At 40.9% G+C, this 19,200-nt stretch overlaps 1 protein-coding gene across 2 annotated transcripts in view; it reads left to right on the plus strand.

The window, feature by feature from the left end:
• The window catches only part of LOC131682290 (hemicentin-1-like), a 257,573-nt gene that overhangs the window by 216,575 nt on the left and 21,798 nt on the right, over positions 1–19,200 (plus strand). For both annotated transcript variants that reach the window (XM_058963671.1, XM_058963670.1), the window contains exon 4: positions 96–292. In XM_058963671.1, coding sequence (XP_058819654.1) covers positions 96–292 — 197 coding nt within the window. The remainder of the gene's footprint in view (positions 1–95; positions 293–19,200) is intronic.

Below are 19,200 nucleotides of genomic sequence, written 5' to 3' on the forward strand. Positions count from 1 at the left end.
TTCCGCCAAATGGCGGCTGTCCGTTTTGCTGGAGAAGCTTTCAAACACAGAATTTTTATTCGCGTTTTTTTCTTTCTTTGCTTCCCTACGCGCAGTTGGTACCGCGAAGGTAGTACGACACCGCTGGCGGCCAATCTGATTACCGGCGGATCCCGGGACATGCAAACCACCAGCACTCTAACCATCATTCCGCGGCGTGAGGACGATGCGACAAAGTTCATGTGCGTCGTCTGGAATCGAGCCCTGCCGGAAGGCCAGCGGCTCGAGACGGTTACAACGCTGTCCGTCAACTGTGAGTAGCGCGCTGTTTTGCACTTTTGTTTATTGTTATTTTTTTATTGAACACCGGACAAGGTTTTTCTTTTTATAAGGCAAGTTTGTCGTGTCTTGTTCTAGACACTGCGTCATTTTCTTCATTTTGTGTGATGTTGAAACAAAGTAAAATACTGAAACATAATTTCAGCGACATGACACGGTCATCTCAAGGGGGCTATGGGGTTCCTAGTGCATGGTTTGCTTCCTGGAAGTTGGGCATTATTTGTTCTTCTTTAGTACCAACATCACTCTCAAAGTGGACTGTTAATTTGTATAGCTTTCGGTTCGAACTTGGTTGGCCACGTGCTACATAATGAACCCTTTGATGTTCCTGTGGCTATGTGTGTGTGATTGTGTGGTTGCCCATCTTCTTTTCAAGGTTTGTGAATATAGAAGACCGTGAAGTATTAATGTGAAACCTGTCTTTTTATAGGTCGCGAGGAAATTCCAGCGCATGTACTCTCCACTAAGGTTTTTTTAGTGTTGGCAGAGATTTCGTAGCAAGCTCTTTTTATTAAAAGCATTTCAATAACAGTCCGCATGTGTAATTACTTTCAATTAGAATGAAGGTGGAATGTGAGTTCCAATACAGAAGTAGTAATAACACAATTTAATTCTTGCGTTTCCTCCTGTTAAAATATCCAATATTGAAAGCTCCGCGGATGAAATGTAGCGTTTTAAGCATTGCACAGAATTAACGATGGAACATGAGGGCGGTCGAAACAATGCCTGTCATGTTATGGAGATGTTAATTTGTTGTTAAATGATACTCCCTACACAACTCTTTTTGGATAAACAGCAGATAAACAACGCATTTCAATTTATGAAATAATATTTCTGACTGGCTTGTAGATCGTTGATGTTTATAACTATTACCCACCCTATTTCCAAGTGCAAACTTTTTATTGCAAATCTCGTTATACGTTGGAGGTTATGCTAATTAACAGAGATTTTGCAACGCCGACCCCATTGGAGCTTCCAAAAGCAATAGCATTCCCAACCATTCACAATTGCCACTCTAGATATTACTTTTTCCTAACTATTCGAAATGTTTGCCCTTTTCTTTTTGGACAACCCATCAAAAGTCAGCATTTCGCAATCCTAATTAGTTGTTTTTTTAACGCCGCAGTAGCAATGCTCCCGTGAAAACCTACTACCGGCACGCTTCCTTCAAACACGACTGATTACCCCCAAAAAGCCATTCTACGGATATGGCCTGAATTCCGCCTAATTAGCAAACTTTCGTCAAGCCGGCGATGAAATGAAAACGGAGTTGGATCTCGAGAGGGAGAGCATCAGCATACAGAAAATCAAATCAACTTGAATTCAACTTTGGCATTGCATCCCACTCCCATGATGGCTCACGGCGACTGGCGATGACTGGAAGTAGGATTCCCCGCACTGCATCGCATTGTGGTTGTTTTGGTTAACTGTGCTGTAAAGCAGAGCCTGGTTTGTAAGATGCAGAGCACGATGCTTTGCAATATACGTTTGGGAATTCTCTGAGGACAACATTGGTTGGTAGGGACAGAGATTGTGATAGCAAATTTGCCATCAACTGGTGATAAATGGAATCCGAAAGTCATTAACGAATGGTACGAATCACATGGATCTCAAATGGCTTCCTTGAGGGATTTTTTTATACGCCGTTCTTGAGGCACTTCAATTTAATCCGAGTCCATGCGCATTTGTGATAATACTTGTTTTGTATTATTGGATTCGCATAATAAGAAAATTATAAGTTTTATTTTTCATCTAAAATTTTTGTTTTAGATCTTATTTGGTAAGTATTCGCTGAAACTTTTTAAAATCTAGCCTCACTGCCAAGCAAAAAATAAGTTTATTACATTTATGAATTTAAATATATCAAACTTTTCCACGCACACTGTTTTGCTGAAGAACATATATTCTCATTTCCATTAAGGTCAGAGCAATAGATCAAATATATTTTTGTGCTTCACAATTTGTATTATGCAGAATTTTGATTAACCTGTTTACTTGAGATTTGAGTTAAGAAGTTAATCCTTTACCTCAATTCAAAAATAAACCTTTTCTTTATATTTCTACTATCCGGAACGGGACAACGTCGTACATGAGAATTTATTTATTTTTGTACCACTTTAGTAAACCTTCCTCTAGTTCTTTCCTTCAGCCCCCCAGTTTGCCTGAAGGGGTCGCGAAAAACTGCCACTTGAAAAAGAGTACTGGAATATCTCCCGTGCAAAGGACGCGACACGGCGATGGTCTGACAGTGCATCAATCTCACTACCGAAACTGACGAAAAATGTAAATATTCTCAAAACTTTTCTTCGCAATTTTCCAGTCTAGTAGGTAGTGACATAATGGCAGCAGTACAAACATGCAGTTGAAGCGCTGTTGTATACCTACCGACCCGACCGGTGTGGTGTATGCAAACGGGTTTCCATTAATCTAGCGCAGACTTTAATGTGGTTCAGGATAGGGTAGTATCGGCTGATTTGATTCTCTTTTTGATCATTGCAAGGAGTGCAGATAGGACGTTAAATATGAAGATATAATAATAAAATTTTCAATGACTAACACCCCTATCGGTAGCTCGTTCTAATCCGTCGTACCCCCGTAGGTTGCTCGAAGTTTTATAAAGAGACATACTTCAAAAGGATAGATGCATGGTTTTGTTGTGAATTGACTCACAAAATACGTGGGTAAATTTTTGTATTATATATAAGCCAACTTCTATAATATATTATTGTAGAAGCAGCGACAATATGATAAAATTATTATGTATAGTTTGATCATTGGCATTTTTTTCGAGTTACGTTTTGCCTTTCACATATAGAAAGGTTATGCAATCGTCGGAACTCCGATTTTTTTTACCGGTATTCGAAAGGCCGAGTCTCTTATACCAATCGACTCAGTTTGTCAAAAAGCCTGTGCGTGTGTTTTTTTTATAGTTTATAGTTCGCAGACAGCAGAATTTCTCTCGGTACGGTTTTTGTTTCGTGAGCCAATTAGCTCCCATTTTTGACGTGATATAGTCGGGTAGTCCACGGCGACGAATCTACTCTACTTTGAATTCTCCGTCGGTCGATTTCTACCCGATATCGATGTTCGTTTCCGTGAGCTATTTAGCTCTCCACTCCGTCTCGATCTATTCGATCTAGTACTCGGCGGTGACCTAACCTACTCAACGGACCAGCCAGTTGATGCTGATATCCATCCAGCGATTCCGGGGTGCAGCGTAGCTTACGGTTCACTGGCGCTCCAACGACCTACTGCTAGTTATTCGACGCGGTCTACTCGGTCTAATCCCCAGCGGTGGATCTAGCCTACTCATCCAGCTACCCGGTAGTATGTCGAGGTCGTTTCGACGATTCCGGTACAGCCTGACGTCCGGTTAACTTGCGCCCCTACTATCCGAAACTGGTGCTACGTCGTGTACTACTCAACTGGTCCCATGCGATAGACCTAGTCTACACCCGAAACCCAATTTGTGGTTTCACGGCGGTTTTCTAGCCAATGGCGCTACTTTGTTGGACCCTTCTCCACCTCCTTTGCAGCTCACAGAGTATACTCATAACCACTTTGTTGAAAGTGTCCCAGATATGCTCGTCGTGGCACATCTCTTCGACGATATTGTCAACTGTTACACCAGGCATATGTCTTAGAACTTCTTCGAACCTAGGGGGCATTCGAAGACCAAGTGTTCCGATGTCTCTTGCACGTTCACATACTCTGGGCAAAGAGGTGACGAAGCATGTCCAAACTGATGCAGGTACTTCCAGAAGCATCCCTGCCGAGACAAAAACTGCGTCAAATGGAAGTTCACCTCTCCATACCTCCTATGTACATATGTCGTCACATTTGAGATGAGTCGATGGGTCCATCTTCCTTTCTACGAGTTGTCCCACTCTTGCTGCCACTTAGTAAATGAGTTCGCTTGGATTGGTCCCCTTAGTTTTCGTGCATTTCTCCACTGGCAGCATTCCACGTCCTCAGCCAGAGTGATGCAAATGGGAATCATCCCAGCCATTACACATACCGCTTCCGTCGATGTCGTTCTGTACGCACTGGCGACACGAACAGCCATTAGGCGAAACGTGCTTGTCAACTTTTTCCGGTTCCGCTTGGTTTTCAGCGCAGCAGAACAGGCCGATACGCCATACCTCAGTATTGAGGATGAGACACGCATCAGGAGTCGTCCGTTCCTCCGTTATTCGGTATGATCCTTGCCAATGCGTTAGTTGTTCTCGCAGACTCCTCAAATACATAGTCGATATGGCTGTTGTAATTTAATCGATAGTCAACCATCACACCCAGGTGCTTCAGCGAACGCATCGATGGGATAGATTGTCCTCCGAAGCTGATCATGACTACCTCGATCTTGTGGTGAGCCAGCTGCAACTTGATGTCAACCATCCAAGTTTCCACGACACATATTGTTTCTGTCGTCCACATCTCCACTTTCTCAAGGGTCTCGCCGATTATCGTCAGAACAATGTCATTTACAAAACCAACGATCTAAACTCCCCTAGGCAGTTCCAGTGTTAACACTCCGTTGTACATTATATTCCAGAGCGTTGGGCCGAGTATGAAGTTCCCAAGTACTCCCGCCGCGACCTTAATCGACCTTTGCCCCATGTTCGTTTCGTAGTATTCGGTTCTAGAAGTAACATTTCACAACCTGTGAAATTTATTCTGTGCAGCGCTGTGGCGATCGCTCCCCAGCTGGCACTGTTGAACGCGTTCTTCAAGTCTATCGTTACCAGGGCGCAGTAGCGATTACCCCTTCTCTTTTGCTTCGATGCTTTTTCCGCACTCGCGATTACTGTTCGGCTGGTCGTCAGCCTGTTGAGGATGACCCTTTCCCGAAGTTTACCAAGAGTATCCAGAAGGCATATAGGCCGATACGATGCTGTATCTCCTGGTGGCTTCGCTAGTTTTGGCAGCAACACCAGCTTCTGGATCGTTCATCTATCCGGGAAGTAGCCTTCGTCCAGACATTTCTGTAGGACTAGCTTGAACACGTCCGGAAACGTTAGGATCGCGGTCTTTAGTGCCACGTTGGGAACACCGTCCGGGCCGGGAGCTTTCTTCGCTTTCTGCCCTTTTGCCACTACAAGCAGCTCGTCGGTGAAGACGCGATTGTCACCAACATTTCCACCGTCTGCATCAACATACGGTGTAAGCGGTCGTGCTTCTTGAAAAGACTCTCCACGATAATTTTCAGTTTGTCGGCGCGCTTTCCAGCTGGCGTCGTAAGACCCTTTATCATAGCCATCACGACACGATAAGCGTTGTCCCAACGGGTTACGGTCTACTCCTCTGCACACCTCCTTGTAGCGCTATCTTACGTTTGAAAGCGGCCCTGGCCGCCCGGAATGTCACCTTACATTCTTCGCTGATTCCCGCAGATCTCTCTGAACTCGTCTTCTGGCTTTCAGGTAGGCAGCAAGGAGGATGCCTTTCGTTCCACCAATTCGTCGGACGCCGGCAGTTCCTCTGCTCCGTTTTCCTCGACATTGATATGGCGGCGCCGGTGGTTGAGTGGTAAGCGTGACCGCCACTCATTCCAGTTTTCCTGGGTTCAATTCCAGCCGAGGTCGTTGAAATTTTTCTGAGGCGAAAAAATCTGTGATAACGTTCCTTCGGAAAGGAATTAAAGCCGTTGATCCCCGGTCCATGAGTTGATAGATCGATATCTAGTTCAGATAGTGGAGTCATCTCTCTGGCGTCGGTAAAGAAGAAGTAGAATTCAACTTCTATACTTACTAACAAATATCCTCCTCCCGTGATACTTGTGGAGTGCGCAGTAGTATATACGGCCTCTAGTAAAAGCAAGTATCGGACTGACCGGCGCCGGTATTGGTCAATAAACACTTTAGGATTACCAGGAGTTGCACATTGAAAGATGTTTCGCTACTACCAAGCATTGTTATCTACTGATTCCCTGTGCAACTTCAGCTAGTCCAGATCGATAACGGAGTAGCAGCCAGGGGTGGTCGCACAAGCTCAAACTCTGTTATCCTCGGCATTGATACATCACACGCCCTCGCTAATGTTTCCGTCAGCTCATCCGCATTCGAAATAGGACCTGGACAGTCAGCACAAAGTGCTTCCACAAAAAGGTCCTTGTCGAAGTGCTTTAATTTCCACTTCCGCTCACAAGTCCTCACTCTCGGCGTTACCGTACAATTATGCCGACCAATGGTGTCACCTGGTGGTCACTATGTGTGTACTGCTCACTAACTCGATAATTGATGTTATGCATCAGCAATGAACTGCAGAATGTTACATCGATAAAGGATTCCCAACCGTCATAACGGAATATGCTAGCGAAACCTTACATCCTGCTTCAGCAGCGCTTACGACAAGCTATAACCTCTTGCGTTGGTTAGCCTGCAACCCCACTCCACGACCCAAACGTTATAAGAACAGCCATTCGTCCGACTAACGAGTCGGTTATTTTGTTCAGTAGCCAACAATGCTACACTGGTGTCCACCTAATGGAAGCATAGCCGCTGCACACATATACATAGTTGATCATGACGATCACGAAGCGTTCGTATTTGTTATCCACCACCTCTTGAATAGGGAAACCGCCCATTAGAGGGTTTATCGCCATTTCTGCACTATCCGCCACCCAGTTACCGTTATCGGGAGGAACACGATACGGGTTTGCAATAATGGCAACGTCGCAACTCGTTTCAGTTGTCGACTACTGTGCAATTTCGCAATTTTGCAATGATTGAGATCAAGAAGGGTTTGCAATAATGGCAACGTCGCAACTCGTTTCAGTTGTCGACTACTGTGCAATTTCGCAATTTTGCAATGATTGAGATCAAGAAGGGTCCACCTCCACCACATTTTTGGCCTAACTTCGACTTTTTAATGCAGGCGACTTGAAATCACCCGTCGTATGGTCATTTGCGTCTTACGGATTGCAGATCGTGTACCTTGGTGGCTTCGTGTGCCATATCTTGCAATGTGGCCATTTCCTCCGTTTTTTATACACATTGTATACCTTGACATTTGCAGTTTCTCATTCCATGAACCTTAAACATCTCTCTACCCGCTTAATAGCTCGCGGAGCCGGTCTTCGCAGCTTGTTGGCAACATTCACCGTTAATCGAATCGCCGCCGTTTGGCTGCCTCCATGCGACTTCCTAATCCAGGTCATCGCTGGTACATCTAAATTGCGCTAGTCGATCAGTCGTGATCTCGCCCAGCCCAGACCCTTGCACTTGACAACGGCTTCTGTGACAGAGCATTAATATTCCTTTCCGCTGCCCAAGGATATGGTAGCGAGTTCGCGGTATGCCGAGCTCTTGACACTAGAATCCTTCAACAGCTCGAAGATCATCTCGCCTTTATGAACGCGCCTCGTATAAACGACGTTGTCTCCCAACTCCTTGAGTTCCGCGTCTTCTCTCACCTTTATCGTTTGCTTCGACGATCAGTGCATTGTTATTTTACCTCTCTCTCTCTCTCTCTCTCTCTCTCTCTTTCTCTCTCTCTCTCTCTCTCTCTCTCTCTCTCTCTCTCTCTCTTTTCCTCTCTCTCTCTTCTCTCTTTTCCTCTCTCTCTCTCTCTCTCTCTCTCTCTCTCTTTCTTGGTGGCAGGAGTTTTTCTTTCTTCTCCTTTATATTCTCCTTTACTCACTTCTGCCGCCGTTTCGGGTCCTCCTGCTACCTTGGAATGTCCCTCCTTCTTTTCTCCGAGCAAGTATTGAGTGACCCTCGTTAGTGTCTCCTCAGTTTCTGCCGTTGCATGTTTGGGGCTTCCCTCAGCACTTTTTCGGCTGATTCGCTCCTTTTGAAGAGTGTCTTCTGCCAACGTTCAGCAGCAGCTGTGACGGCAGATTGATGGTGATGCTCGTAACTAGTTGCTCGACTTTGGTGTACAGATTGTGTTTATTCTTCCGAACTCAAAGAGCTCGTCAACCATTTCCTCACCTCCGTTAAGTTCGGATTGCCAAGTTGTGACGCATTCTGGATGGTGTCGCTACTTGATCTCGGCGTGAACACTCGATTCACAAACCCCATCTCTCGTTGGTTTCTTTGCTGCTCACTATGTATCATGCCGCTGCTGGTACTTTCTACAGCTATCGACGGCATAACCGAAGATCCCTGCAGCTTATCACTCTTTGCGCACGCAATCGCGTCCATTTTTGTTCCGTGTGCATCTCATACTGGTGGTTTTACCCTCCAAGTCGCTATCTCAATTTGATGTTATCCATTGGTTATCTGTGCAAGTAAACAGGTGAATCAAGGGTTGGACACAATATTTCATGGGTGTCAAGTCCAGAGCCGAATCGGCGTTACGGAATTATTACGGCTGAACCTACTACCACCGGGTCTGTTGACGATCTGCGAACGTACCTGAAGGTCTGTCAAGATATTACCGGGACGGAGACAGTCGAACCGTTGACCCCGTTTTATGCTACCGTTCCTTACTGTGGGAGAAGAACAGCATAACTGCCAGCCCAAAGTCGTCGTTCTATTCGTGATCCCTACCCTGTCCGTTGACGTTCGCCCTATCCAGTAAGCCGTAATTAAAATGTTACTGGCGGCAATGCTAATGTGTTGGCTGGCGCCACTGTTAGGCTAGGGTATTTTGTACTAAAATCTAATAAAATCTTAGCAGAAGGTACTTCGACAGAGGATGCTTTCGGATTTATATAGCTTTTTACAGAGGCTGAACAGAGCCCGATGTCCAAACCCGCCATATCCAAGACAGGCTCCCCAACTCGCTCAAGGTCGAAGAGGGGTTAAAAAGCACTTGCACTCCGGTCATAAATAGATGTAAATAGATCGTAAATAGATGTACAGTACATGAAACAAATGTATAGAATATTTGCCTATCAATCCAAACCTTTAAACTGTGGAACTTAATTATCTTCATGGAGCCGACTGAATATCATTATACATTTGTCAACAGTATTAAGCTTCCACTGGTAGCCACCTGCTTCACCACTCCACTCGCCCAAGTTCTAATAGGAACAAGACGAAGACAGTGAAGTCCAGAGTGATAATTTGGTGATAATGCCTCCTATTCATCTATACACACAGATGTTGGCTTGCGGGAAGCCGTTTCCACAGTGAAAGAACGCGATTACAACGCACTCCGTCTGCTGCATAAATTATACATGCTGAAACATGCGTCTGTCAGGCCAGGAAACGTCAGGACCCCATTTTTTTCTTTGAGGTTAACGCGTCTATTAATAAAAAGTAAGTAAAACCCCGCGCCCTGAGTTGTCACACGGCTTCGTTCCTCGTCGTCGTCGTTCCGAATGTGTCTTTCCTATCGCCCCCCCCCCCGGGTCACCACTTGTCAGCCTGGCCAGATCGTGCTGTTCGAAGGTGGTTTTTGTTTTTTTTCCTGCCTCAAGAAAAGAATAGGAACGGATTATGTCATTCATATCTCGTATTTAATTTAACTGCTGCCGAGGGCGCGAGGTTCAGATGGAAAAGTGAACTGTAACTGATACATTTTAATGGCGCACATTACACCAACCGGGCTTTTGCTGGTTTGGCGGGACCGCATCAGCCTCGTTCGGCTTGATTAGTCTTGGGTTCTTATTATAGAATAGAGAAAAAAAAGTGGATAGTGCTGCGCGTAGGAGTAGCGCATTCGTGACATACACCCGGTATGCGTATCGCACTTTCAAGCTAAACTAAACTAAATGCAATAACAAAGAACCCCTTCAGTTTAGTTGAAGCCGGTGGCGTTTGCTGGAATGAACGTGCCGTGCCGGTCGTGACGGATTTCAGATTCGGAACAATTGTTACTTCATCAACAGTCGGTTGCTTTGGGTGGGGGGTAAAGAAGTGGTATTTTCACTACAGTTGACCATTGTTTGCGGCGTACTCCACGGAAGCTGGCGATAACTTTTGACACGAGCGATTGTTTAGTTTAGAATGGTTGTTCTGATAGATGACTCACCAGAAAAAAAATCTACAGCAAAATGGAGTCGTGTGCTCGACGCGAACTTCATAAACGCTTGTGGATTCTATATGGATTTTTTATAGTTTCTGGGAAGTTATTATCCACCTTGTAAAATTTGCATTTGCTGGTGACACATGTCTGCATACGGTATGGTAATCTAACGTTATTTTGCTGCACGTAACACTTTTTCCTCTCCCGGAAAAATCGCATTTTTATCACTTATGCATTTTTTTTTCCATGAAAGGACTAAAGTGTGGTAACAAAGTTCCTGACACAATTAAATATCCGCACATTTAACTCACTCAGTTGACAGTATCTGGAAGGCGATCTTCGGTGCAGTGTGGTTGGTTCCAGTAAATGAAAAATTCACCACCCGCTGGCACTGTCGACGCTGAAGGACCTCGAGTGTAGACACGTAAACGAGCACCGGAATGTTTTTATCAACTCTTCAAATTTTATTAATTGTCTTCCGTGTAAACCACACAAACACACCCGCGACGGAAAACGGCACCGAGAACTGCAGGCATAATTTATTAATCCGGATTGTTTCGTCCTGATAGGAGGCAAGTTTTATGCTCCCTTCCCGCACAAAACAGTTTACCGACAGCAACGTCTTGACGGTTGGCAATTTATGCCCCATATCGCATTTAGTTGGCTTGGGTGGTTGAGGAATTTGTACGTTCCATTCGTCAAGTGTTTTATTACAACATAGCAATCGGTGCAATCTAGTAAGCACTTGCCATTTTCCCATCGCTACACGAAACACGGGTAACAAATACTTTCCTGGCGAGAATCATTCTCACTCTATAAATAAAATTCTTTGCTGCATTGCATTACTTGCGACTTTGGCTTGCGAAACTGATAAGAATTCCTTTACAAAACAGGGAACCAGAAACCGGAGTAGTGTGTTGTTCGCCATTAAACAGGGGCAGGCCCAAGGACCGAACCGAACCGGCGAACCACAAATCTTCACTGATTGTGACCCTTTCATTCGGAATGTCCGCCGTGGGAGTGGGAGGTGGTACGTTCGCAATCAGTGGAAGAGGACATTATTACAACATTATCTACGCAAACAAAAACTATAGGTCCAAGAAACGATCATACCGAACCAGGCCCAGGAAAGAAGTAATAATTTATGAACTGACGTTTTGTGGACATTGTGGGTGGGATTGGGGCAGTTCTTTTTTACAGGCGTTTGCCACTTTTGCCTCTCGGGTTGTAAAATAAGGGGAATTTATGGCCCAGTTTGTTTTACCCGGAACTAAGCCGTTCTACTTAATCGGTACAGATGAACTACGGCTTTCGATATTGCTTGCGACACGGAAAGCCATATCCTACGAGATTGCTATCGTAATAAAGTTTCATGGTTTCGCATACAACAGGAACGAAATTAGAATAACAGAATATTTTATGGTGTTTTCTGATTTCATCTCAGAAGGTTTTGTGAGAAATGTGGGATTTCAAAGAGAAATATAAAAATTGGTCGAGTTTATACAGTAGATGCAATATAATAAAATATAAAAATATTGCTAAAAAATTCGACACTAGGAAATAGATTTTGAAGCACTGGGTTCAAATGTGTCATCAAAAAACAATCATTTCTAATGTATTTATTTACTTTGTGTTGTGAAATTTTGGTCTTCTATTGAAACTGATTTATCTAATTTTCGAAACAACGCCAAACCATACCACCATATTGGTGAAATAATGGCATTAGAATGAAAAAGTATAATAAACTGAGCCAATTTATAAATTTGTTTTTTTTGTGATGTAAATCGTGCAATAAAGATGACCACAATACAAGTAAGTCTAGCAATTTGTGTATCGATGATTTCTTCTCATCAGTATTTGGTACCGACTTAGCGCTAAACAGTTCCTCATCTAAAAATGAAAAAAATCTGATGTTTTGCCTCGAAGTTGTTAGGCTTTTTCATCGGCTTTTTTAACATTCATGTTGTTACAAATTCACAAATGAAACTTGCGTTGCTTTGCGTAAGCACGGGTTACTTCGTAGATTGCAGACTGACGACTTTCATTTCTGCCAGACTATTTGAGGAGCATTGTTTGGGGATAACAATTGATCCAATCCAAGCAAGAATTTTGCCTGAGAGCCACAATTCCGTGATAAGAGTTGGGATATGCGAAAGGAAGCGTTGATGTGGTACTTACTTAACGGAAGGCCCTGACTCAGTGACACTCCCATAAGTACCACGGATTGTTAGTCAGGATTCGCCTCAAGCAAGCGATGCGTCTGATTTTTCGTGCATAAAAAGTTTGAATAGTTTATCGATACGTAAATGTTCTATAGATGTTAAGGCGTATCCATTTATCGAGAGTTTGTTTCATCGAAAACAATTTGAACTCTGGTCAGCCGGCTGTAGGCAGTGCTGTCGACAATATAAGATGGAACATAAACAATGAGTTTAAAAGCGGTATTGTGAACCATTCATATATTATGTTACGCAAAGATTTCCCAATACTAATTCTCTTTCAGATTATCACCCTCTGAATCTTTATTGAACAAACCATTGTTTTAGTTCATTACTGCCGCTACACGCAAAGTTCATATTCTTTGGAATTTCCTATATAAATGGTACAATTGTGCGTAAAACGGCCGATTGCGTCAAAACACATGACTTGCTCCTATTTATGTTACAATTTGTCATAGCACTTCTTCGTAATAGCGGGGCAGAATTTATAAATGGTCCTTTATAGGTATTATCACAAACTTATTTAGATCCCGTAACTTGAAATTTTCCCCATCGTTCGGGTAAATGTTGAAATATTACAATGAAGACGCGAAACAGAAAAATATCGATGCAGCGTTCCTAAACTATATTAATATCATGCACGAATCAATCACCCCCGTCTCCAAAGAGTACGTACTTATTCTTACCTCAGTATAATTGACTAACTATTTAAAGGATTCAGAGTAAACCATTAAATATGTCAATAAAACATTTTTTCCTCGTGCTGAAATTATTGCCGCAAATTGGTAATTGGTTTTGAATTGTTCTTGCGAATTTTCAATTCTTTACCCTCATCCATAATCGAAAAGTCATCATTCACTCAGACAAGACCATGCGCATTTTCCAATGGGTTCGTTTCCTAGTTGGTCAAATAAAGACTAAACAAACAAATAAATTAGTTTGTTAGTTAGTCAGTCTAATGAAATGTCAGCTTGATTGGCATCAACCGGCGGATACGAATTCCCTTACAATGCCTTCAAATCAAAGAACATTTAAACATTTACATACGACAAAATATGTGCAATTCAGAATGTAACGAAATGAAGACTGCTTAATTATTTGCATTAAAAAAGATCGGAAAACAATAGTTGGCATAACTAAGGTGGTTCATTTTCAAAGATAGCATTGCCGATGAATCACTTTATAAAAATAGGTGTTAAGGGACGCGGACGAAAATAGCTCACCACCGCCTGAAAATTCACAAATGTAACTTGCGTTAATAAAAAAGCTTGTTCGAATTTCGATGCAGTACGAAAGTTTTCGTTGAACTTAAAATGAACTTGGTATGTAGTTGAAAGTCACCATTTCCATATACATATTATGAAATTTTCAGTTGCTTGGTACCCATTGATTATTATCGTAAATTTTACAGACTTAAAATTAATAACTATCCTGTTTGAAGCATTTATAGCATCAATATTCAAGTCAACTCTGTTTCTGATTCCATTTCGATTGTGCCCGATCTCAAGGCTTACTTAGTTTCAGCTTCCAATAAAAATTTGTTCGGCAAAGTTCGTCCACGATACGTTAACGTTGTTCTAAGCGGTAATTTTTAGGGCAACATTTATTGCCGCGGCAAGTTTCTCGATGGTGGACTGAACTTTTTTCTTTAAACTTGCTTTGCGAGTCTTAAACAGACTGGTACGCAGTGTACAGTGATGGACCTTCGTTTAGTCACACCCTATTTTTCTTTCACTGTATAATAATAATTATTATTGCAAAACCGAGTACCATCAGTATGATCATCGAATCTGTTTTGAAGTGTTGCCAAATCGAATTTAGATTCAAATGTTTAGGCTGTTAATGCTGTTATATTGGTATCGATTTCGATCATCCTAGTCAAGATTCCCCAGAAGTTCTCTATCGGAAGGCAAACACGAATCTAGCTGCTCGTTTATTAGCAACTTTTTTTCATGATAGTTTAACCCTTAAATGCGCAATGTTGTTTTAAAACAACATCCTGAAAATCGTCTAAAAATTATTGTATTAACGTGATATAGCTGTTAGACGATTTTCACAAAATTCTAAAAAAATTGATTTGCGCCTTTAAGGGTTAAGCTATGAATTATTTAGTAACGTTCCGTTGTGGAAAGATTTTGCGTCATTCGCTAAAAAGGGCTTCCTTAATAGATTATCAAAGATATTTGTCGAAAGTAGAATCAAAATATTGAAACATCTATTTTAATGGGAGCAAACACCGCCCAGAATTTTATTCTAAAACATTCAGACACACAGGTGTGCTTTAATTCAGTTTGTACAACAATTTTAAATACCCACAATCACTCAAACCTAGCAATGCTAGATGCTGGCTGGGGGAAAGGAGAGCTAAATACATTTTTATCGACTTGTATCTTTTAAATCTTATGGTTTAGATCTTCGGATATCTTTGGGTTCTTGCGTTTAATAGTTTTTTGCATCATTAGGTTTTCGGGTGTCTGCGGATTCCTCGGATCTTTGAATTTTTAGATTTTTAGATATTGCAGATCATTTGAATTTTTCAGATCTTTGGATAACTGAACGGGAATTGTGGATCTTTTGATCATGGAATCCTTAAATATCTTGACTAAATCATTGACTAAATTGAATCTTTTTTGGATTCAATTTTTGGACTGCCTATCAATGCATTTAAGTCTCATAATAAAATACAGCGAGTCAAGAACAACCCCGCTGAAGATTCACTTTTCCATTGTGTCTTATGGATGGGACAAATTCGTTTTGGGACATTTCGTGAAATTGTTAAAAGCGGTTTATTTTAACTTTAAGGAGAATCACCATATTGTCCACCAGATACCCATTTTAAATAAAAATTATACTTTTATAGGTCCTTGGAAATGTAAATCTTTCAATGGTTTTCGAATTTTCATATTTATCACTTCGTGGATTGATTATCGGATACTTTGACTCTTTTAGCTCATTCCAATCTTTCCAATTATTATTTTTTAGTATCTTAGATCAATCTAATTCTTGGATTCTTGATTCGAATTTTGGATCTTTTCATCTTTGGATCTTTCAGATCTTTGAAGGATTGGATAAGATTTTTGTTTCTTGGACCTGTGAATAGTTTGAATCTATGCATCTTCTATATCATACGATCATTGGATCTTTCGGTTCATTAGGATCTTGCGAATAGTTGGATTATTCGAACGGCAGATCTTTGGACAGTTAAAAATTCGAAATTTGTAGGACGCTAGGTTCCATTTCAGGATTTTAGTATCTTCGTATCTTCAGATAATTCGGATCTACGGATTTGTAGATCCTTTGATCGCAATTTCATTGGATGTTCGTGTATTTTTATTGTTGTTTCTTTGAATCTCTGAGTCTCTAAACTTGGTTAAGAGTTTAACGCAATACTTAATTTTAATAATTAAATTAATTCTATAACAATTTGCATGTTGGTTTTACTATAGAAAATTATTGGCCTAACCGTTACTTTGGTTTGATCCGAATTTTCATTTGAAAACAACCAAACATTTTTTATGAGTATTAGTCTCATTTCTTGGAATTTTTTATCTATGAATTCGGTCTCTCGTTTTAGCGGGGTAGAGGGGTAATCCTCCGCCGCAAGTATACAATTTGACGGAAATATTTCGACTTATCCTAACTTGTAACCACCTTTTGTATAGTTGATACGCAAGAAAACGATCGAACAACTTGATGTGAAAATGTTGTAGAAGATATTATGTGGAACGCTATGCAATGAAACTGTTCGAGAACAGTACTAGTTCAGAATTAGTTGCCATGATCATAAACGATGTATAAACTACTCATTCAGGTGCTCAATAAAAGTTACACGCTATGTAATTCTAGTAACCAGAGTATATGATCTTTTCATTTTATCACAAATTGAGTAGGTATACAATAGTATTGAACAAAATGTTTAGTTCAGTCTCTCTTTCAGTCGGATGTCCATCATATATGGATCAGTCACTCTAAAAATGTATCAACATTCGCTTCCATTTTTCGCTCCCCAACAATATTGTCGTGAGGAAATTATTGTTGAAACTAATAACAACATTTTAATCGCCTTTGCACTAATTGGTTAGCATAGAGCTATCAAATAGTAATCGGGTGCGCGACGTTAGGCAGAAGTACATTAGGCATACATACGTTAAACATAAGTATGTTAGGCATAATTGACGATTGGCATAATATACGTAAGGATAATGTACGATAGGTATAATGTACGTTAGGCATAATGGACGATAGTTATAATTCACAAAAATACTTAAATAGTCGCAAGGCTCTCGTTATTATAGAGATTTCAACCTTACGCTTATTTTTTCGGTTTAGTAAAAATAACGCTATGTTATACCATACATTCGCTTAATTTTAACGAGACACTCCAAAATTGAAAATACTATGCGAGATCTTCATCTTTTGCAAGTTTTTTTCTATTCCATGGACGAGATGAAGAAAGTATCCCCTCATTTTAGTCAACAGTTTTGGTACAAGGCCATTTTAAGCCTCTTAGAACATTTTGCTTTATTTTTCATTTCAGAGTTTGAGAGTGAGTAAAGGCGCTTTATCCTAGGCTTATTAGCCAGAGCAAGGTGTACTTACCTCTGTCCCATCCCAAACGACCAAAGAAGTGACATTAATCTTCTTAGCCAAGTCACTCCCAACGATTTATCATATCCCCTTTAAACTGAAATGGTCGGTACGGTTGTTCTCGTTTCTTCCTCCTTTAAGATTCGAAATGATTCGTTAATCGAAATGTTCATTAATTGAATAATTTAATTGCAGTCTAATTTTGAAACATCTTCAAACCCAACTCTGCCCAAGAAAATATGCTTCAAATATTAATATTGACAAGAAAAACACTACACAATAACTGCAGTGTTTTCCAGGATACTTTTCAATACTGGCTGTGTGAGGTTTAGAATAGAATAGAATAGAAAAGCCATTTCAAGCCTCTTAGATGTATTACTAATACCGTTGCATTTAAATATTTAAAAAAGCAAAATAATGAACTCTAATATCAGAGAGTTTTCGTAGTTCTATGGATGTCCTTGAGAATATAATCAATAAACTTAATAATATGGGAGATAATCAATATAGAAGCAGCAATATTCATATATTCGTTGAATGAGTAATGAAATACATCATTCTTTCTTTCATAAGTTTTTCTTCAAGGTTATATATTTTCTTCTTGTACTATTACACCATGCATGTATATAAGAACTAATCTAAGTTAACCCTTTCATGTCCCACTTTTTTCTAGCGTTCATAGGGTTCAAAACATACACGAAAACCCCGTTATGATAGATGCTTCTTTCGCAGTGCTGGAAGCTTCTCAATATTTACCTTCCGATGCTTAAAATAATTCTCCTAGAAAATTAACAGTAATCTATATGTTAGAAAAAATAGTCGAAGACGGTCCAAATTTATACGTTTTAGCAGTTTTCGATAATAACGAGAAATAATGAAGATATATCAAAATTTCATTTATCAACGCTAACTGGAAATATCGCTGGTAGCACTGCGCCAGCAGAGTTCTATCAAACTAATAGCAATAGCTTCAGTTCTAGGGACAATACTTAGCGCCTAAATGAAAGATAATAGTCCCAGTTACTAGTCTTACTTGTTTTTGTGAGTAAATTCTGCCCAAATCAAAAGTTATAACTTTAAAAACGTTCTTGTTTGTAAACAACATGGGCATGAAGGGGTTGATGTGCGTTATTCATACCTTGATACAAATGAGACTGATTTTAAACAAGAGTGTTTAGTCTATTCTAGTCATGTACAATTTATCGGTTGTTGGCCGAGAAATTAACGCCTACTAATTTTACGCATACCAAGCTCTCGGTTTGTCTCTTTTATTTGAGCAAAGAATAAAATGTTGATCGAGTTTGATCAGCTTTCAGAGTAATTCTACAATGTCAAAAAAATTTCAACTATTTGCGCTCTCACCACCCGGGGCCGTCACCGTCAAAAACTGAATTCTTTAAAGTGATACTACAATATTATAATTTATGTCTAACGTTCATTATGCCAACCGTCCATTATGCCTAACGTATATTATGCCTAACGTCCATTATCCCTAACGTCTTTATGCCTAACGTTCGTTATGCCTAACGTACGTATGCCAAACGTCCGTATGCCTAGTGTGTTTATGCCTAATAGGGTACGCCCATGGTAATCAGTCTGTTTCCAACATTAATACCTGCAGATTGCGAGAAATAGTACGGAACCGTTGACAACGTATCTGCGGGCATCCAATATGGCACACAGTCAAAAATATCATCATCTGAACCAAAAGCGGTGGACGAATTTGTGGATGTGGTCCAGACAATAATGATAGCATAAAAAGCTGCACCACACAGTGGAATAAATTAATTACTTCTCATGGTTACGTTATAGAAGTATAGTGTCTTGGGCAAGGTTGATGTTTGCTATCTAGGCCTTCGTGTCATGCCTAGCATCAAAGAGGTTTTACAAGACACTATCAGTTGGCTGATGCGCCACCCGGGCGGCCGAGCTCCTAATTACTTTGATTACACAACATGATGGCCTAGATACCAAGCATCAACTTTTCCGAGGATATTATAATTCTATAACGAGGAGTCATTAATTTATTCCACGTTTTCGTTAATTTCCGACCACTGTGCGCCAAGTACCTCTAAATCTACAGCCAGCGCCATCTACGAGGAAGCTAAGATCGAATACGCTGGATTCACACCTGTAACCTTGTTGAAGAAACATGATAGCT

This window comes from Topomyia yanbarensis, chromosome 2 (assembly GCF_030247195.1).
Source record: "Topomyia yanbarensis strain Yona2022 chromosome 2, ASM3024719v1, whole genome shotgun sequence".
NCBI classification, from domain to species: domain Eukaryota; kingdom Metazoa; phylum Arthropoda; class Insecta; order Diptera; family Culicidae; genus Topomyia; species Topomyia yanbarensis.